This window comes from Amyelois transitella, chromosome 4, assembly GCF_032362555.1.
Source record: "Amyelois transitella isolate CPQ chromosome 4, ilAmyTran1.1, whole genome shotgun sequence".
Classification (NCBI taxonomy): domain Eukaryota; kingdom Metazoa; phylum Arthropoda; class Insecta; order Lepidoptera; family Pyralidae; genus Amyelois; species Amyelois transitella.
This window is the reverse complement of record NC_083507.1, coordinates 7,043,268-7,066,748: the sequence shown is the minus strand read 5'-3', so window position 1 is coordinate 7,066,748 and position 23,481 is coordinate 7,043,268. Positions and strand designations below refer to the sequence as shown.

Genomic DNA, 23,481 nt, shown 5'->3' with positions numbered 1-23,481 from the left:
TTAATAAAATATGATATTTATTTTGTTCTTAAGAATAAACTATTCAAATATTTTCACATCCACGAATCAACTATCCCTTTAATTACATAAAAATTCAATCATCCCAAAAAACTGTATTTGAACACTTTGATGTATTTTAAAAGATGTAGATAATTCTATATTAATAATATAAATTACATCCTAATACCTATGTTGTACATAGGTAGGTAGGTACATTGTAAAAGTTGATTGTGGTAAAAATGTTAGATCATACAATACCGATTTTTTATACTTATCTACCTACATTAATATTATCTAAAGCTGAGTAATTGTTGCCTTTAAATAATCTATATTTTTATCTTAACGTGAACTACATTAATAATACTTGATGATTAAATAAATCTTGAGTAGTAGAAAACCTAATATGAAATTAGATTTCATCTACAAATTAAAAATATTCGAAAGTGAAGAAAATTGGAAGTTCTATAAAAAAATCTTTAACAAAATTAAAAAAAATATATATTTTTCATATATTGTCTAAACTATGTAATATGAAATCAACTCTTGATTAAACTTACTTAAATGTTAAATGTTTATAAGGTGAATAAACAGTAACTTCACACTTGGTATATAAATCTTGGGGTTATATTAGTTTAACTTTTTTATAAGAACATCCAAATTCTTTTTCCAATATGATGTAGGTATATTTTTGATAAAGCTTAGATAGTTATAAAAACATAACAAATTCTTAAAAATGAGCGAGTTATACCTACCTCTTTTGTATGAAAGAGGCAATGTGTTATACATTTTCAATATAACTTATTCTATATTCAATTTTAAAAGATGCTTATTCAACTTTTAGTCGAACACAATTCTAACAATTCGCAAAATTGATTACAAATAGCGTAGTCGCTGCGACGTAGCTTATGTTATTGTCGTAGTAGCCTACGCCGTAAATATTGGGCTAAATATTTGTAACATTCTTTCTAATATTATTTGATAATAGTCTTTATAGCCGCAGCCATATTCATAAAAAATTTCTTTATTTTTAACTCGTTACAATTTGTTAGTGTTTGGAGCGAGTGACTATTTTGGTATTTAGTAGAAAATAATATGTAGGTATGTATGTATCTACTATACCTTACATACATAGGTATACTAGACGTGATACACCAAAAGGGCCACTCGCACCGCGCACCAACATAATCTTTGAAGTTCTTTCAGTTATGTAGTAGTTTTAGTTTTCACTGTCATCATCATTGTCGGGCAGCTTGCCATGTGTCGCTGGGAACGGAGATGGGCGTGGGGGTCGCCGCTGCGGGGCGGGGATGCCGCCATACAGAAGCGCTGTTTCAGGCCTCAGATTTGCCGCCCAGACGTTTCAGCTGTAAGGAATGACTCAATTATAGAGCAGTTTTATTGCGAATTGTAAAAAAAGAGTCTCGGTATGGTGATGATATTTAACATATCAAGACGAATCTTGAACACAACTGACGATAGTACATAGGAATAGTGTAGTGACTAGTTAGGTAAGATATACCTATAATGTTTTATACCTATATGTATAGATTAGAGAGCTATAATTTATGGACATGGTATATCAAGGTATAATATAGATTAAACGGTATTTATTTAATTATTGAGCGTAATGATTTTATGAATTGTTTTTCCATTGACTTATTTATGATTATGACAAAATACTTGCTTACGCTGTGCTCCACCGTCCACGCCGTGGGAGGGAGGCGTCCGGCTCGCTTGCAAGGTAATGATAAGTGGAATAGAAAAGAAACATATTCGAAAGAGCTCCGTCGAAAATCATATCTACAATTTTTATGATTTTCGAAGGTACTCTTCCATAAGATCTTTTTTAAATATGCAACGTTTATAAGCTGAATAAACTGTAACTTCACAGCTGAATCTTGGGGTTATTTCAGTTTTTATCTTTATAAGAATATCCAAATTTCATTTCCATCATGACGTAATTTTTTTATTTACGTAGCTTAGTTAGTTAGCTTTATTAAAATATAAAAAATTGCCTAAAATGAGCAAGTTACACCTCTTATAAATTTATATCAATAATTAAGTATTTTTAATACTTAGGTTATCTAATCAAATGATATCTGAGCGACGGTGTCTGACCTACTTTAGCATAGACCTCGTGTGAAGAGAGCTCATAGAATAGAGTAATACTTTTTTATGCTGGTCTGGAAACGAAGAAAAAGCATGAAGTGTACTAGCTGCTTCTCTTCCCGTGCAGATTGTAAAAGTTAATCAAGGGTAATGCTAATTAACTTTGGTTTCGTCTTTTCGAAAGGAATTGAGATTCAATTAGTGACAGGTCGCTTGCCCATCGCCTTAAAGAAGAATCCCAAGTTTTTTAGCTTATCCCATAGTCGTCTTTTACGACATTCAGTAGAATAAAGTTATCGTTACAGTTGGTAGTACCTAATATATTTTATCGATGTGAGTTGAGGTGTTTACGAAATTGCATTTATTTTAAAAGTGAATAAACAGATAAGATTTTAAAAGATATCCTTTATAAATATTCTTTGATAAAGCTTTTGATGACTTTCATACCGCTATCTTTTGTATCAAAGGATAATTTAAAAAAATATATCTATGTAAATAAATTAGCTTCACTTAAATTTTTCACTTAACGTTTTCATAATTTTTCGCTTTTTATAGTATATTGCTTCGCATTATTAAGTTTAGTTATTTACGGAATAACTGCGGTGAGCACTAACGTCTTAATGTAGATATATATGCCTGTTTATCATAGTTTTGGTGTCATAGAAATTGGAATTGCGAAATATGTTTATTAGCAGCTTTAGATCTTAAGTTATTAGTTTTACACAAAGAAACCTTGATATTTTGGTAAACCATAAAAGGTTTTTACAAGATTTCCTTTAAAACAGTTCAACGTGGCATTACCTCCTTATCGTCGCTGGCGACCGGCCGGTACTGCGCGGAGTCGACGGCCGGCGCGGAGAATACGTGCACGTACAGGAGCGCCGCCGCCACGCCGCCGGCCGCGGGCCCGGCCCAGTACACCTGCAGATTGTTCACATATCAAGGGGATTCGGAAAATGTCTGGCCATGTGTACTCGTCGGGTGCAGGTAGAAGACACATGCCAAAGATGTATTCGGCTTGCCGTCACCAAAGATTTTATGCTTGCGGATTGACTAAATATCGCGATTGGTAGTAGTAGGAGCGACGGGTTTCATGGCCGACCCAGTGTTATCCTCAGTAGCAGGTGACGAGGGTCGCTGTCAGACCGATAGTGGTCAATCTTACCCAGTGGTCCGCCCAGTCGTTGGCCACGAGCGCAGATCCGAAAGAGCGCGCGGGGTTCATGGCGGAGCCGGTGTAGTCCACAGCCAGCAGGTGGCCCAGGGTCACTGTGAGACCGATGGCTAGGGGGGCCGTCGCCTTGGCGTCATGTTTGTGGGGGTCGCATACCTATGTAAAATAATGCTTGTTCATAAGGATAATTTTATAAGGAAATATATTATTCTTATAACGTTAGTGTAGCTTTTCTTCTACTTCTTGAAGTAAGCCATACTTCTTGAATAAAACTAATACTGAACATGTATGTTTATAAATGTTTATCCTAGTAATTATTTTCTCTCTGTATTTTTATCATGGAGCTTAGCTCATAAAATTCTCAGCGCTGCCACGCTACTACCTGATATCTAATTTGCATATGAACACAGTATAAATTACAATAGCTTAGTGCCTAACTAACGTTACGAGGAAACGAACATATAAAAATAAAACTGAAAGAACGTTTCATGAAAGGTTTTGTCATTTATTGATTATGTTAAATTTTGCAATGCTATTTCACTTTGCGGTTGAATTCGCATTGTGTTGAACACGCAAAGTCTTTGTTAATATCTTTTTTTGTTATTCTATATTTCTGTTTAATTGAGTTGTTAGCTTGGTAAAGATGTGCTTGGCTCACCAAAGTTGCTAATTTTAATGGATACATACATATTATCACGTTTATTTTTCTTGCGGGTTAGACAGGACCAAGTCTTTAAAAAATGCGAAAGGCCACTATTTAATGGATGAAATAAAAAACATACTATGTACAGTAATAACAAATCTGTTCCAATTGTGGTTCAGGAAAAACTCATGAAGGACAAAATAGATCCCTGACCCGTGTCAAGGATCATATTAATCATTATTTATTCTAATATTACTCTTAGAAGCCATTCGTGCCGCGCAGATAAGTATAAGTCATTAATGATGTTAAATCGATTTGTTTTTTTATGAGTGTGACCTGTGATGCCACTGTAATTTTACTTACCTATAAGAAAGTAGTTAAAAGTCAATTTTCATGCCTAAATTGTGGAATTATGAGAATCAAATATGCCCTGGTATATTTTCACAAAATGATCCTAAGTGTTACATCGCGAGCGTTGTCATGTGCTAATAACTTTTGTCACGAAACTCATACACTTTATCTGCCAGCAGATTGTCATTACTTTGCGGTTACTATGTACCTACCAATCGTTGTTCTAGGAAAGATTCGATAAACTACTAATGTAAGGTTAACATTTGCAATTGATTTTTTAATAGCGCAATGTCGCTACTACATTCTAGCTAGGTTTAATTGGTGTCACTTTGGTTAATAAGCGTTAAGTACGTGTCAAAAGAGTTTCTAAACGAAACCGGGATACCATTCATCCTTCTGGCGTTAGTCTCGGTAGTGTCTATATTTCTCTGGACCTTTACAGAGGAACGGGTAATGAGATTTCTTAAGTGTGAAATGGTATATCAATATCTAGATACAAATAGAATGTAGTAAAATGATCCGCCAGCACTGCCATGAGGACTTTGACAGGGGAGAATTGGACCTTCCTGGATGATATAGGCAACAAAATGGGGTGGATGCCGACATAGTGGCTCATAAAGGACGAAAGCAAAACAACTAGATGTATCAAGAAATTTCTAAGCGGGTTGTTGCAGGCAGTTTTACGAAAAACTTTTTAAAATACATATATTTACAGTATGAATTAAGTATTCACAGTTGAAGTTGCAAGTATGTACCTATTCAAATTAAGTACATTGAAATGTACTTATCTATTTCTAAAATGAAGCCAAATCAACTTACCCCACACACGACGAAGATCAGCACAAAGCCAAGGAAAAATTCAATGCCGAATCCTTGCAGCGAGGTGACGTCAGTACCCAAGGCGGTCACTCCGAGTTTCCCGGCGACTCGTTCCGGGGTGAAGGCCTTCAGGAGGCCGGACCCGGCAGCGGCGCCGGCGCATTGCGCGACCACGTACAGAACTCCCCGGATAGGTTTCACTCGGCCGACGGACACTAAGCCCGCGGTCACTGCCGGGTTGATGTGCCCACCGGACACGTGGCCGATTGCCTGGTGAAGAAGATAATTTTAAATAATTAAAACTTTATACGCTAAACAGCATTAAACAGAAGTCGTAAAAGGCAGTGAAGGGATAAGCTTATAAACTCGGAATTCTTCTTTTAGGCGATGGGCTAGCAACCTGTCACTTTATGAATCTATCAGTCTTTTTAAAACTATTGGCTCTGCCTACCCCGCAAGGGATATACGTGATTATTCTATGATAAAATTGAAGATATTAGCCTTGCTCATCAAACTTTATCGATAAGTTAACTACTAGAAAAGTCTATAGTTCTGCCTGCCATTTTGATATAAAAATGCAAAACATTTACCTATATTTTTTATCACCGATAAAATTACCTATGTTATCGGTGATAAAAAAATATACTGACAAAACTAAATATAAATATTTTGGTGACGCCGCCGCAGTCACCTCTCACCATATCAGGCGTAAGCTTAACAAATAAATAGGTATATAGATAATGTGGCACATAGTGGACGCGGTGTTATTGCTAATTTACAGTTGTACGCACATACGAGTACGTACGAGATAACATTATCTCCTACTGTTAGAACTACATGGCGGCTCTTGATTGGTGTCAATGACAACATCTCTGAAAGTAGCATCAGAAAAAATGCATTTATGAATTCATGTTATACTTATATATATTGTCATAGCTATTACAAATTAATTAGTAATAATAGCTGTAAAAAACAACTAGACAATCTTCAGTTATTCAATTTGAACTCATAATTTAAAACAGTTAGGTTAAACACTTAGTAACTACTTACTCTTTTGAACGCGGATTTTTCACGAAATAACCTAGACCTAACCTATATTAAACCTAGCAGCAGAACGTGGCATGTCAGTATTTTCAAGATTGTCTCTATCTACCCCGCAAGGCATATAGTATGTAAATGAAAATGTATCTATGTAGCCAAGACCACAGAGATTTTTAAGATTATCGTACATTACATAGAGAAAATAAACAATTATCTACCATATCATAAGCGCTAATAATCTTCAAAGACAACAGATTTAACTGCCGCAGTAAATAAATATAGCGGATTAATAAAATTTAGTAAAGCCTTCTGAAGTTGAAATAAGATCTCTTTTCCTATAACGAAATGTCTCATTTAACACTGACGTGAATACTGAGTAAGACAACTATTTACGATTCGTTTTAGCACTTTTTGATAGGTAGTGTAGGTATCTATTAACTAAAATGATAAAAGTGCATTTCTTTTGGATAGCTTTCATACTGGTCTAGTAGTGGCGAAATTAGTGTGAACAACCTAGTTATCGTCCCGTGCAGATTGTAAAAGTCATGTAGTAAAGGCATTTTGGAAAAGGGCATAGGTTACTTGTACAGTAATTCCTACGGGAACGGGGAAAACGGAAATTTTGTTTTAACGCAGACTGATACTTGCATAGGTATAAATACTTACCGACACAACAGCGAAGACCGTCAAACCGAACGCCAAGGCGATGAGCACGATGTCGGCGGGCGCGTTCAGCCCATTCTTGACGTTGATGCAGGCGCCACACCCGAACAGATTCAGCAGAAGGTTGCCTGCGCATTACGAACACAAAGAATAAGAATATAAAATTACTAACATGTCTACCGTAGAAATCGGAATAATAATACTTTTATTATAATATTCACTTGACGCAAAAGTAGGTATAATAACATGCTGTGTGGATATAAGGTATCGTTATGTTTTAACGAAGCAAGTTCCTAATACGTAATGCACTATCACTTTTATTTATACATACATACATAAAATCACGCCTCTTTCCCGGAGGGGTAGGCAGAGACTACCTCTTTCCACTTGCCACGATCTCTGCATACTTCTTTCGCTTCGTCCACATTCATAACTCTCTTCATACAAGCTCGGCGGTTTCGGGTACTTTTGACCTGACCCTTTACCAGGACGTCCTTAATTTGATCAAGATACGTTCGTCTAGGTCTTCCCACTCCGACCTTTCCCTCCACACTCTCCTTGTATATCTGCTTAGTCAACCTGCTTTCATTTATATTAACTTTTAAGCGATTCTATAAAAATATAGTACCTACGTTCGTAATAGGTACCTACAGCTGAACGTATTATGGCCTCTCAGTATTTTCAAGACTGTTGGCTCTGTCTACCCCGCAAGGGATATAGACGTAGCGTATATATATATATATATATATATATATATATATATATATATATATATATATATATAGTATGTACCAGGTAGGTACTTGTTATACTAAATGATGTAAGTGCTGCCTATAAAATTAATGATTTATGCAAGTTCATGGACTTCCTTACATGAGTTATGGTTTTCTAAACAACATTAGGCATTATTTACGAACCTAGATAATATCAAATAAAAAAGCCGATTTACTCACACAAAGAATATAATTAATGTAGGTAAAATGTGTATCATTAGGTATTATGGCAATAAAGTTGAATTAGAGAAAATAGATACCTACAGCTATATCTATTTGAGACTTCCTTACGGTCTGAAGTAACCGCATACCTACTATGTATTTTCTTTATTATGTCAACAATATTGATACAGTCGAATTGGCATTTTCTATTTAAATCATGAGAGTGATTAAAATTACATATTAATCCAAATAAATACCGATAAATTCAGCTACAAGAGCTTTGCTGATGCCCCCTGCGCCATTCGTCAGCTCGTCGAAGCCAAACTTTGCAGCGAGTTCACCCATGATTCTGCGAAAAAAATGTAATTTTTAACCAAAACATATAATCACATCCCTTATGAAAAGACTGATAGACCACGTTCGGCTTAATGGTGGAATTTAGCTTTGAATAGTGACAGGTTGCAAACCCATCGCCTGTAAGAAAAATACCGAGTTTCTTAGCATTTCCCTTAGTTGCCTTTTATGGAAACATAGTAAAGATACCTATAGGTCCTACTTATTGTAAAGTGCCGGGAGAGTTACTGCCTGCGCTCGGCATTGTAAGTACTTAGCGCTTCAAAAGTTAACTTCGTTGTTCAACAAAAACTTACGAAATCTATTTAGGAAGAGGAGCAAAAGTTTGTGAATGTAGATAATAAAACTGACAAGCAAAATAAAAACAGACTCCTGGCGTTTATTCCAGTTGCGTTCTCAAGTGAAGAACAGGTATCCCGATGCAATAAAAAATTAGACGGGTACGTTGTACGTGTAACACACATAGGTCGACGACCAAATGATGTTTATCTTGTCAACTGAACCCGAAAGTGTAAATTGAGGTTTTTAAAGTTGTAAAGTGCCGCTTTACACGTCGTTAGACCAGACAATCTGATAACATTCATTCGTACCCCATATTTTTCACTGAACTGTATTTCTATCGTAGGTTTTGTACAGTGCAACAAAAGGCTTGCTCAGAAATAATTCAGGAAATGGTACTGTGATTGCTACCGGACGCAAATTATTCTAATTATTTGGGTCGAAGGGCTAGTTTCCGCTTTGTACTTGTCATATTAAATTAGCTTTGTATGTGAAATTTGAATCATTAGAAAGTTTACTATTTTTTTTTGTTTCCTGCGGAAGTTCATTCAACACAGTAGATACTTACTGAATACGATGTATTAAAACTAGAATAAATTTACTCTTTTCTCTGTTTCCTGTCTTTGCGTTACAAATTAATGAGAGATAAAGAAATACTGTTGCGAAAATTGTTTTCAAACGATTGGTGAATGTGGACTTAATTATTGTACTTACTTTTTATGTTTAATATTGGGTCACCTTAAGGTTTTCTTTGAAATCATACTAGTTTATTCTGATCATGATCTGCATGCAACATTTTAAAAAGTTGGCAAAATGCCATAATCCTACGGGGTCAAGCTACCAGAGTTGTTTGCCCTGACCGGAGTGGGTGCGCACTCCATAAAAGAGTAAGACAACGTCAACAAAGCCTTCAAGTCTTCATGGAAATGCAGTAAATTGTAATGAGTAACAATGAATTGTCCTTTAATATTTAAGGTCAAGTTAATCAATGTTAATAAAAGAGAAGGTCTGACCAGCACTTTCATATGATCGAGCTATAAATTACTTAGAAATATTATTAATACTTGTGATGTTTAAAAGAAGATGATTGTATTAATAAATTAAAGTCATCGATATCCTTGTGTGTCTGAACTAAATTGGTAATTGATTTTATTTTATTTAAATAAATAAATTATCTTGTAATTCTCAAAAGATTCGCAATGTGGACGTAATAAGTTTATACAGATCTATTAGTTCGTAATTTAGTTAGATCAAGTTAACTATATACCTTATTGCATTTCGTGCTAATGAATATGTTAAGATAATAATATTTAAAAAAATATTTCACATAGTGTTGGTTCCGGTTATATATAATATATAGTATAGGTAAAATGATTGGAAAAAGTATGAAATTAATGTAATGTTATATAAAAAATAGCTGTCCCGGCAAACGTTGTGTTGCCATATAAATAATTTTTAGCCGTTTTGGAGGAGTACGGGAACGAACATTGTGAGAGAGATACACAATTTTATATAGGTAAATACATATAAGATAAATTTGATAAAAATAGCGTTGTGTTTATGAAACTATGGCAAGATAAATAGCGCCAAGAATGAATAGTTTTGATGTAGGTAGAAAATGCATTATTAATAAGGACAAACCAACAAAAAGTTAATGGGAAACCACATTGAGTACCAACACCTATCTATCTATAGAGTGCGCGCCCTTCTAGACCGTGAGTAAATTTTCAGGGATTTTTAGTACACATACATAATTTAATTGAATGCAATATGCTTAACCGCATTTCAAATAAGTTACCTACCTACATGTAAAACATTTTTAATAATTTGTAGTATTTTAACACATAAATGATTTGGTGTTTAATTAATATAATAAGTTTAATTAATTTGAACTGAAATCAAAATACAGTACACTCTGTACATAAATCTTTTTAAAATTGCCAATCAATTAATATATATATATATATATATCAATCAATATATCAATATATATATATATATATTTAAATATTAAAATCTCGTATAAATATATTAATCTGAACAATGTATTCTCTCGTCCACATTCTGTTCTAAGTTTAATTGATATTGTGAAGTTGACGTTGTTGTAGAAAATGCTGCAGTGCAGTTTGTTACCGCTTCTTCTGCACTGACGCCTTGAAAGCGGCAGTAAACTTAGTTTTAAGTAATTTATTTGACGTCAACCAATCTTGTTAAACCACACGTTTTGACAATTATTAAGCGATATGAAGTATCCTATAATTTTTGAATTTTTTTAAAATTGATTCTTGGCTGTGCTGAATGGCATTATGTTATCTACACTAATATTATAAAGAGGAAAACTTTGTTTGTTTGTTTGGTTGTAATGAATAGGCTCAAAAACTACTGGACCGATTTTAAAAATTCTTTCACCATTCGAAAGCTGCATTATCCACGAGTAACATAGACTATATTTTATTTTAGAAAAAAATAGGGTTCCGTAATATATTTGGATTTTTCGGACACAAACTGAAAAAAATCAACCAAAAAGATACTTATTTTGCGTACGCTGCCTAAACTACAAAAGATAGAACCATGAAATGTTTTAATTAATTGTAGATCTTATAAATATCTACAAAAAAGTCCGCGACACACTATACCTATCTGACATGTTATCTATGATATTTTAAAAATAATCTTGTTTGTTATAAACATATAGGTAGCTCTATTCTTATTGTTTTTACTCGTGTTAAAAACTGGAAAGATTAATTGTAAAAAAAAAACAGGTGATTATACCGCAGTGTATGTACATTACTCTAGATTTTCTAATTTAATTTTCAGGTTACGCGCAATCTTAGAAAAAACAAAAGAACCAACGCTATGGGCCGTCATAATAGCATACCATAGAGTCCGGCCCTTAATTACGCTACTGTATACGGTGTGATGCTTGCTGATGACTTTATGTTACACTACACTTTAATACACACATACTATAATAGAGATTGCGGTACTCGGTAGTGAGGCGAACATACGGTTTCCGTTTTATGTTAATTTCGTTACCGAATAATTGTATGGAATTAAAAGAGAAATATACTCGTATTTATTTTAAATTGTGCAGGTACCTACTTACCACGTCTAAGTAAGTATAGTAAACGGCTTATAATCACTAGTCTCGAAGATCACAGTCAGGTCAGTTCAAACTGTTGGAATGGAAATTAATTTACTTAGAGGTAATATATAGGGCACATTAAGTTAGAAATAAAAGTATCTGACCTTACATTCAGGTAAGCTAAATTAAAAAAAGAAAAAATACCTATGAATAAAGCATTTAAAAAATTAAATGATTTCAAGCATTGCTTTCATAGGAGCAATCAGGTAAAGATCAATATTTTGTATATTTATTATATCCAAAGAAAGGTCACTGGGTTAAACATTTGTCACTAAAGTAGGCTTTAAATGTATAAATATAAGAATCAATCACGAACAATAAATATTAATGTGTTCACTAATGATGGCTTTATTTTCAGAATATTTGAGGAATGGTAAAGGAAGAACGTAGGATGCTTGATGCTCATGGGCAATTTCAAGAGAATTTGTTCTAAAAAAGTATAATGAATTTTGGTGTTGGTTGACTGCAATCACAAATTATTTCGATTTCTGTATGCACACAATATCCCAACAAACATTTAGGCGACGATTAGAGCTTATTTTGTTACTTAGTGGGCTACAAAGGCATTACAGTAGCAGCACTTATGACTATTGGCGATAAAGTGGCGTACCAAGTAACGTATATCACTTCTACTTATAATACAGAGTTACAAGCGCGACAATTAGGCGAGCTTAAAGGTTATGGATGTATTATGGCAAATCTTAACACTGTTGTACATGCACAGCATTTTGTGTTATAGCTTTAAGTGAATCTTAGAACTCTAAGATCTAAATAAGAATAAGAATTAGTTACTACCTCCAAAAGTGCTATGCAGGTGATATTAAACTCTTTACAAGAACCTAAAGTTGCACAATAGCGTTAATAAGCGCTACCAGCCTTACAATGGTGTTTATTTAATCTTATATAGAACCAAATGCTTGAAGTTATACAAAACTCTCTTGCATTACCTTAAGTCAAATAGGAGTATAATTTTTCGCTATAACAGATCCTTTAGCGTCTATTGTTACTTTTTTGTGACTAAAGGTAAAGTAATAGCGCTTAAGGTCACTACTGTATTTCTTATATTGACTACTAGTTTTTGACAATGGCGTCGCAACCAAAATAAACAAAAATTGTTGTAAATACGTGGAAAAGTTTTCAGTAAATAGACAACATACATCGGGCGCTCGAATTATTTGCCAATAAATATGTAACATATTCACAGTGTACTTTCCTTCGCAGCAAAAATATGCTTCCTTTCGCACCATACAATATCACTTTTTTTTGTTTAATATAAAAATCATTAGTCGTAAACTTATAGCCATTGAAAATAAAATTATTTATTATTAGATCACAAAATTAGTTTAATTATCTTGAATAGCGTTCAGACCGTTACAAAACACCTATTTACCTCCCTTTTAGCGCTTGAAAATATAATTAACGCCTTTGTATCTCTACTGTACCGCTTAAGGAGTCAGTTGACGCTTATTTACCCCTCTTGTATCGCTAAGAGATCCTGTTACCGCTATCATAACTTTCTTATAGCATTGATTGTACCTCTTAGCTAATTACCATAACTCTTGTATACCGTCATTATACAACCTTGAGTAATATAAAAATTGTGCCTAATTCGGGGGTAAAGTAGGGTTAGAGCGCGCTCTAACACTAATTTGTTACACCCATAAACCACTTTAGAATCTAGTTAGCGCTTTTAAAGACTTATTATAAATCTTACTTTAGCGCCTAATTGTTACTTGGGATTTCAACTAGCTTTCGCCCGCATAAGACTTAAGCTCCCGCTAGTCCCGTTCCCTTAGGAGTTACGTAAAAAAGTAGCCAATGTCCTTTATCAAGGTATATAAAGTATTTGTACCAAGTTTCATCGGTTCAGTGTGTTTTATGACGTGACGCGAACGAACGCTCTTTCAGATTTATTATATACCTATAAGTTGGAAATGGATGGGATGTTCCGTGTAGTTGAGAAAAGCATTATTTTATTTTATGATGTGTATTCAAGAAGCTTGTGTATGTTGTTCAAATAAATTCATTCATTCAACCATAGTATGTTTTTGTTCATTACAATTTTGTGATTTATTAGCTGTACCAATTTGAATTTTAGAAAATTATCGTTCAACGAACAGTCTGTTTAAATTGTCATAAACAACGAAAAACACAGTAGAAGTGAGAATCTCCTTTTTATTACAGTCTTTTTAAAAACGAGACGCAAATGCAGCCATATTTTGTCTACCTACCTGTCTATATTTTGACCTTGATGTCTGGCGACAGACTTCGGTCATTATGAGTTTTAACAACCTATGATTACTATCATATCGTATTTACGTAGAAAAGTCAAACATATTGTTTATATAAGTAGTTTTATGACAAAAACGTATCAAATTATCACAGTCACAGTCAAAGTGTTTGCAGAAAAAAAAACAGTTTCCTTATTTATTAATTACACAAAATTATATACAGGAGCATTTAATACAGTAATTCTAAAACAAAGGTGCTATTTATTTCAATAGAATTCCCTTCCAGTAGACCCATGAGAGGAGAGATGAATTTTGGAGCTGTATGGCGGGTGCATAAATATCGTTTCACATAGATATTTTTTAACTGTAAAATAACTTGTTTAAACATACATTTCTTGTTATTTGCTTAAAATGTTAGATTCTTACCTTAAAATTGTTTGACATATATTTAAAAACTCAGAATTATTGACACAGTCTAAAATTAAAAAGCTATTAATAATATCTTCAAAGCCTTTTTGTCGATGAAGAGCCATCTATAGCGTTAAGATTAGTTTAACACTAATTTTACTTTTTAAATGATCATAAAAATTCCTATTCTCTCTCTGATCACGAATTATCCTATTACGTAGTACTCACGTGTCGCAATTCCCTGCATGCATTCTTTAGTCAAATAAGTACCTGCTCAGTGAAAACAACACTTTTTGAAATTTTATTCAGTCTTCTTGCTATTAGGTAATTATGAGTACATACAATAATAAAGGAGTAACCACTGGAGTATTATGTATTTACGAATTGTTAAATTTACCTACTGGCTAAATGTAAATTATTTACAACGCGATTGTGATATCTAACACGGAATTAATAAATATAAGCCACCTGAGCATTATTGTTTTAGTTACCAACTGTATAGATATTGAACATCTCTTAACTCAATGTAAGAATAATGTGGTATTTGTGAATAATTCTGGGAATTACTTTGACAGCATACCTAGACCGTAAAAATGTTTCTCCACCATAAAATAATTAGGCAATCAAACTCTACTTTCGGTTACACGCCGTCAGAGACTCGTCGTTTACTTTGGCCACAGCCCGTAGGCGGTGATTGAAATCTGAAGCAAAAGCAAGCCAGTTAGACGATCTTCGGCGTCCAAGCGTAAAGAAGGTATACCCAAACCAGTGTGCCGAGTCGAAAATTGGTATTGACGATAGGGCTACCAAGCCAAGAGGACAAATTGTAAAAATTTTTTAGTATAATAATCATGATGTTCAGATTAAGAAAAATGATTTTAGGAAAAAATAGCAATCAGTATAATGTAATATTTTGTAAAATCAAAGGTAATAAATTATCGATAGATATTATTATTTATAAAACGAAATTTTGCTAATTTATACAGAATCACACACTTTTTCTCTGTCTTATTTTTACAGTCTTACCTAAAGAATTTGATCCATGGCAGCCCTACACTATGTAAGATGTACATCTCGATATAATTGCTTCAACAAAAAGCTTAGTAAAAACCAAAACAAAAAATGGTTACAATGACCTACAACTCCTGGAATCATGTCCCGTGTACTTACTTGGTAGATGATAGACATACATATACAAATAAGAAAATTAAGAAGTTATTGGCCTAAAGTAAACAAATTATATTGACTCGGTATTTGAATTTACTCCAAGATCAGAAAAACTTTATTTTATTGTACAGCTCAAATCAAATCAAATTTCTTTATTTTTCGTTACACAAACTTAAATCAAAATATTTACAGAAAAGTTGACTATAACTATACAAAGTAAGTTTGTGAGAGACTGGTGTCTGAACTAAGCAGGGCTTGTATCTCAGTACACCAGCCTCTCCCCACAAATAGTACTTATACAACTAGCGAATATGAATAGAATAAACATATAGGTAACAACGGAATAAATTAGAGCGAAAAATTAAACTTATAGTAAAAGGATTTTTTTATATTTACATTATTAATAAGATTTCGCCATATTTAGTATTTAAAATAATGGATGTAAAAGGTTCTCTGTCTGTACGTAGTCGAGACCCAGCAGGAAATTTGTAATGGTTTAGGTTCATAACACTATTTTGGACATAATTAAGTATCTATCTGCCTATTGTTTTCATCAATCTACTACACTACACCTACGTGTTATACCAAAAATAAATGATTTTTATTTGTTGTATAATATATCATAATTAATGCGATATTTATTTATCCGACTTTATTGAATTTACTTCTTAAGTAGTTATTTAGCATCTTTTAGATTCTGATGATCATCAGAAAGGACGCGACCGGGATAAAAGAAAGGAATAGGACGAAATGAATAAATTTAAACAAATTGCGAAATTAACAGACCATAACCTGAACTATAACGAATTCATTTGGTAAAGTACAACAGTAGATGACGGCACAGACACATAAAATGCAGTCGTAAATTTTGGTAAACATAATGCACCAAGTTTATGATTGTAAACATGCATAAAACAACGTTTGAAACTAGTATATAACTACTGCCAGTTTCTACTTTATTTATATTAATGGGGTAAATAATAACGGAATATTCGTCATGGTCATCGTATAGTTTAGTTATAGCTTTGTCCCGTTTGATCCAGAAGATTCTTCGTTCATTATTTTATGGAATAACGTATGTAGCAGAATTTTATCATGGGATGGTACCATATTTAAAAAAAAAAACTTTAATTAGATTCCATTACCCGTATTCGAATTTATCGTTAATACATTCCACATGCGAGCATGATCATGGTTCAGGCGAGTATCTTATCTTCTGTTATCATAATGGAATTTGTTTGTAGAAAAACTATCTATTAATCCTATGGTGTGCCGAGCGCTGCCTTCGTTCCTTTATTGACTAAATTCACAGACGAGTTTACAAACATGGCTAAAATAACAGATTAGATATCTATTTAGATGTGGCACAAAATAATAAACGCAATAGTGACCATACTAAATAGGTAAAATTGATATCAATTATTTAAGTAAGTATATCAATAAAATGTAAAAGTTAATTTCAATAACGTTATGGTAAAATATTCATTGTTTTATTGGATAAACAATAACAAGAGTAAATCAAGTGAATATTCTTATCTGTATAATTTTTATGTGAAGCTCCCTGGCACGCTCACGAAAAATATTATTAAATTTCTTTTGGGACATACTTATTATAAAAAAAAATTTCGTAATTATCTGCGTTTTACACAGCCATAAGTATAGCTAGACAAAAGCATCTCTACGTAATTAATTGGTAAATATATACGTCAAGGCAGTTAATTATGTAAAATGACACCTGCACACAAGATAATAGCTCCTATCAGCATTGCGGGAGATCTTGACGTAAATTATAACATACAGTAAGAACAGATTTTTGACTGTAATTTATAACCTAGCGTCTTATAATTCATTAAGTAACTGAAGCTTATGTCAGATATTTGATCGACTTTTACTTAAACCATGAACCCTATAGTATACCCATAAATTAATAAAAAAATATATATTTTTTGACAATATACTACTCAGTTAAAACGAGGAAGGATACATACATACAAACAGGAACATAGTTTTATTAGGAGTGTCAACATATCGTCTAGGGATTCGATAAACTAATTGTCACAATGGTCCCCTGGGACTATATGTAGGCTGCACGTTGCTTACAACCTTCATAACTCCATAATTGTTAGATGTGCATGCGCACATGGCCCTTACCTGCTTGTAATTAGCAAATGACGAAGGATTTATGGAATAATAATAGTTGTCCGCGACGTCAACATTGTTATGTAATTTTACTACTTATGTACTTATTTTGACAATATTAATCTCAGTAATCAATACATATAGTAAAACAGTAAAAAAATGTTGTCTGTACATTAAGTATATTTAAAAAAAAATATAAAAAATGGTAACCGAGCATGAATTTGAAAAAAAAATCCTGTTTGTATGTTTGTTTGTACACACTAATCTCCGGAACTACTGATTTTAATGAAACTTTCTTTGTTGTTATAGCTCTTATGCCTGGCCAACATATAGGGTATAATTTATTTTTGAATCTGGTACAGCTGATATCGAACCATAACAACTCAGCTAAACTATAGGAAATATCGAAATGACGTCTTAATAAAAGATTTTCAACCTGATAAGCATTTTCTGTTAGCGTATAAAAATTGAAAATCCTGGAATACCTGATGCAGAACCATTTTAGACCAGCTAAATCATCCGAATTATGGAAAAGACGTCTTGACAAAAGTTGTGTAACCTGAGAGCATTTTCTTTTGGTGAAATATAATGAAAGATCTGGATCATGTGATGTAGAAGCCAAAGCGACCAGCTACTCTGTAATATGTACCGAAATTTGAGTAAATTTAATAATCTTAACCTTCGTATTTCCAATAACACGCAAACAGAGTTGCGGGCATCAACTAGTGTTCAATGAAAAATATAAACAGATATTTTGGTAAGAAGCTTCCTAAATCTTGAATGAACGTTTAATTGTTGGAAGCTCTTTAAAAGCATTGAAATATTTATGATCTGAATTTTGCTACAGAAAGTGACAACGAAAATAGTTGTGATACACTGAAAGCTTTCGCAAAATAGGAGTGACATTAATTATGTGAATTTATAATTATGACAACTCCCAACCCAAATCCCGACTAATAATATAAACCAAAGTTTTGTTACCTTTTCACGCGTTATCTACTGAATTAATATCTTCTTGTAAATTTTCATAATTAAGATTCTGGTGAAGGATATAGATTACTATTCATCTGTATTCGTTTGTTGATGGCGCTAAAGTTGGGTTTTAAAAATCAACTCTTGTAATAATTTTTAATTAATTCTGCAAAAGCATGTCTGACTCATGATGGATGGAAAACAAAAGAAATAATCACAATTATAACGCTTACATACCTTTCAGGAAATGCAATAATTGCAAGGAACGGAAAACTGTGATAAATACAATCCCTACTTAGACACAGAGTACATATATTTCTATGAATAGTTGTAATCAGAAGCATAATTAGTATGAATGCCAAAGCTGCCTGCGGAGTTTTATAGATATAATCATTTACATAGAATTTTGCAGACGGAGGCTGAGTGATCACCTCATCATAGAATGACTCTTGTTAAAACAATTTAAATTACAGATTATTCTGTTGTAGGATATGCATGGTAATTGTTTAATTAAATGTTGTAACAATTTATATATTCTTCGAGGCATTGTTTTCAAGATCGCAACATGAATAATATTTCAAATTCATTACTATCCACTATGCATTTGTTCGGTTACCGTCGGTTACGTCCTCCCATGACAAGAATCCAGAAGTCGGTTATCTATATTAAGCTTTATGCTCACCAGTATTGTTGATCATATTTATCTACTTAAATGATTCTATTATACTTAGGATTTAGCATTGCCGTGACCTAATCTCTGGCACGATACGGTGCAATTCAAAATGAGGGTTTATTTGTCCAGTTGGAAACGGCCGCAAAAGGCAATGAAGTAATTGGCGGCTTCCCTCGCGGGCGCGGCGGTGACGCTATCTGACAGCTCCTCATCAATTGCAATTCTCTATATTTGGAACAAGTAGCTTTCGTTCCTTCTCATTATTCACACCAAGGTAGACGTGTTGTCTCATTTACAGGCACGCAACTTGTTTTATTGTTACGGAATTTAATTAAACATCAAAGCCGATGACTAGAAGCGCGAATGTTATACATATTGATTATTTTGTTGTCGTCGTGGTGCCTATTGTGATTATTGATAATGCCTTTGATAATAATGGTTTAATATTATGGAACTAAATCAACAAAAATATTATGAGTCATTATCAAAATTTCTGCACTTGTACCTATCATAATAAAATGAATAGACAGGACAATTTCCGTTTACATTTGTTTCCGCTTTCGTTTTGTTTGGGGATCTGACACTAGTTGGTACGGGGTTGATGGCCCACCAACTTGAACCACCGCCTCTTATAATATCTCCCAAGTTCTAATGTCACTGCCTACCATTTGTCACCCAAATATACCTTTATTATCTGATTCAAAATTGATTGTATTTCACGTGCACCTGTTAACAACAGAACTACCTGGTAAAATTAATTTAAATGGCAAACGTTCAGGAATATTATTACCTTAAGGTAATTTGTTATTATTCCCTCACTCTTCCTCCTCGTACATTTATCTTGTCTTTATACCTTATTCATTAATTATGAATAAACTCAGATGCACCTACCTAATAAACAAGGTTGCCTAGGTATTACAACTACAAGTAGCGCGTGAAGGATCAGTAACCTTATCTCGTCGCTCTGTAACTTGGCTAACTTGTAATGCGATAAAGCAAAATATGTATGCTAATACATATATATTTATTTGGTGCACATGAACATACCTGAAACGTTTTCTATCGGCCAAAAATTAATGGTAGTTCTAGCAGAAAATATTTGTGTGGCCATATAAAAGTTAATTCACATTCTACGGTGATTTTCAAATATTAAGAAACTAAGATATGAAGAAGGAAAGGTAATTGATTTATTTAACGTAGGTACGGTACCTAAAGCCCAAATATTCAAACGAAATTATACGCAATTGTTATCCACATGAAAAGTTGACGTAGGCATCAGCGAAGGAAGTAGGTACTTTTGGAAACTCCCCGGTAGCGAAGGCACGGGTAAAAGATGTGAAGGTGTAGATATTACACGAACGTGTTTAGTCACAAATAGACAAATGACACCAACCCACACTCTATCAGGTGAACAGGCGTGCCTAGTTTCGTCTCGTAAGTAATTATAAGTGGGTGGAAAGATTACCTTTTGCTTGTCTGTCAAACATTCTGTTGAGGTCACTTACTGAAAATTGGCTGTGGAAATCCTTTTAATAAAAATAATCAGATTTCCATTTAAATTAGGTATGAGTCAATCTTTTTAGCTTAGGCACAGGGTTTTAAATGACTAAGTAAGTATGTATTAGATATACAACTAAGGTAGCGAGAAATAAAAGTAAATTATAAATTTCTTACGAATGTGATAAAAGTCTTAGGACTGAGGGCAATACTTATAAACTTGGGATTCCTATTTAAGGCGATAAGGTAGAAACCTGTCACTATTTGAATCTCAATTACATTATTAAGCCAAACAACTGAATGTGGCCCATCGGTCTCTTCAAGACTGTTGGCTCTGTCTACTCCGCAAGGGATATAGACGTGATTAGGTATATGTAGGTATGTATGTATAAACTTCTCAATATAAAATGACTTTACTTATTCATTTTTATTTCTGTCAAAGTCCTAAGGACAAGTTTATAAATCAATATATTTTTTTACAAAACATTAGGTATGTAAGTAGGTAAATATCGACGCTACCTCATCGAGATTTCGACACAAACACCGAATCGGGGTTTGCCTCGGGCGTTTAACCGTCAATTTATCTAACTATTCATACAGACGAGTATTTTTTGGTTCTCTGCATAATAAGGTTCGTGGCTGCGAGCTGACTATAATTGTATCCCGAGAACTGTAGAGGAAAAACATTGAGTTGCGCTCCGTGGATCCCCATGACGCCATGACTCGGTACATTTCGAAAAAAGTTTAAGGCTTTTTATTGTTTGCCTCTCACTCGGCACACAGTGAAATAAGAAGGAAGGAACATACAACTTCAACTTCCATTAACTTTTTTGAGGCATGCCTTCGCAAGGGAATTTAAGTAGTTGTGCTTATGTCTATTTTTTATAAGATATGCGTGATGTATAAAAAAGTGAACAATGTGAAAAGTACTTTTATGTGGTGCCGCTTATAACTATGCTACCGATTTAAGTAATTATGAGGATTTTAAAAGAAACATATTAAAGTAGTGAAACTAATTTAGGTATTTTTCTAATTTTTTCCGTAGGTATGCTTTACAAGAATAGAATAGAATAGATTTTTTTTCAAAATTGGATACAAGGTATCACTTATTGACGTCACATAACTTAAATCTAATTATAACTACTACCGCTTCCAAAGCGCATGTGTAGAAGAAGCGGCGGAACAAACTACACTGCAGCATTTTCATAGGACGTCAATTTACAAATATAGATCTCTTAAATCTAAATCGTGGACGAATGCACATTGTCTACATTAAAAAAACATGTATGAATGTAGAACTGATTATGTCAATACACTGTATAGTAGCTGTTGCGCAACTTCGTTCGCCGGAAAAGTTCACTGACAATTTTAAGACATAAAAACCCACCCGACATAGGTACAGACAGACAGGAATTCGGAAAATCTCATTTTTGGTTATTATGTTGGTCTTATATAGATTACCTATATCGATTTTTTGGCAATGCCTTCATACGAAGATTGGCCAGTTTCAATTTTATTTTAAGAAGTAAATATTAATGACTCGTTAAGTTAATAAAAGGTAATAACGTAATCAATTAAAACAAAAAGCATCGACCTGTAAGGAAGAGCTATATCTGTAACCAACGTATACCTAACGAATCTTGATCCATTTACGAAACATACAATTGCTTATGATAAATTAACGATAAGATCATTAAAAAGTCAAACTAATGATTATTGTACTGTAACTAAAATAAACAATAATAAAAAGATAACGAATCTTAAAAAACTCACCAACTTCAAATTACTTAATTGATTAGAAACTTGTTAACAAATTAGCCGAAATGTGCTAAGTGGGTATGTATAACAAAGCCGAATGTATGTTTTTAACTAGTTAATTTTCTAGGTTTTGAGCCTCTGTTCGTTAGGTCGGTATTTAGTACTGCAGTAAGTAGTAATTTATAGATAGACAGCGATATTTACCTATAAATCTCGTAAAAAGATATGTTTGTTTGAATATATTAGATATGCTTATTCCACTTCACTATAACTTGTAAAGAATGCTTCCTTTAAATCGAAAGTAACGTAAGTATTTTTTTATATAATTAAAAAAAGTTAAAGATAATTTTATAAGTGTATTTATATTTGTTCTATGGAATAAATTCAGACTAATGGACTGATATTAAAAAAAATTGGCACAGCCTTAGACTTGACTTTCAGGACTCAATAGCTACTTTTATTCAGAATATGCCCACGGGAGCGTGCATCAAGTCAATGTCGCTAATAAAGCCTTTGTAATCTTTTCATTGCATGTTGTCGATGTGATTAGTTTAGTTAATGAGACGATTATAGCAATGACTAATAAAGGTATAGCTGTATCTACGTAATGCGTGACGGCATGAATCATGAATCTGATTGGTCCCGTGTTTTTGCTTTTTAAACTGGTTCCGCTTCCAATGTCAAGGCGGACTCGAGCTCCCATTATGCCGACATCACGGTATTTATACGCTATTCTATAAATGTGTTTATAATGCTTATTGTGATGATGCAAAGCAAAATGCAGTTCACTAGGAAGGAGGAGGAATTACCTAAATCTATCTCTAAATGGTATATTTTGTTCGGTCGCTTGATATTGACCGCAGGAAAACCAAATTCTCATTTCAATTTAACAGTTTGAACTTGTACATAAATCACCCAGTAAACCAAGATAATTATAAAATTAATCGCACTTATTAAAAAACAACAGCTAAGTATCTCTACATATCTGGGGCACAGCAGTGCCCCGCCGAGGAAATCCAATTGACTACACCTAAAAGGGTTCAAACAAAAATGTGAGTAGGCAGTTAGTATATACAACTCTTAGATCATTCATGATGTCATAGATTGCATGATATATATATTT

At 33.4% G+C, this 23,481-nt stretch overlaps 1 protein-coding gene across 4 annotated transcripts in view; it reads right to left on the bottom strand.

The window, feature by feature from the left end:
• Positions 1-316: 316 nt before the first annotated feature.
• LOC106138423 (aquaporin AQPAe.a) overlaps positions 317-23,481 on the bottom strand; it is a 28,733-nt gene continuing 5,568 nt past the window's right edge. For 2 of the 4 annotated variants that reach the window (XM_060954502.1, XM_013339566.2), the window contains exons 2-8: positions 14,733-14,853; positions 7,993-8,084; positions 6,804-6,928; positions 5,097-5,366; positions 3,275-3,439; positions 2,911-3,030; positions 317-1,364 (exon numbers count right to left, since the gene is read on the bottom strand). In XM_060954502.1, coding sequence (XP_060810485.1) covers positions 1,332-1,364; positions 2,911-3,030; positions 3,275-3,439; positions 5,097-5,366; positions 6,804-6,928; positions 7,993-8,080 — 801 coding nt within the window. In that variant the 5' untranslated portion in view covers positions 8,081-8,084; positions 14,733-14,853 and the 3' untranslated portion in view covers positions 317-1,331. The remainder of the gene's footprint in view (positions 1,365-2,910; positions 3,031-3,274; positions 3,440-5,096; positions 5,367-6,803; positions 6,929-7,992; positions 8,085-14,732; positions 14,854-23,481) is intronic. The other 2 variants (XM_013339564.2, XM_013339565.2) reach the window with 1 other exon arrangement.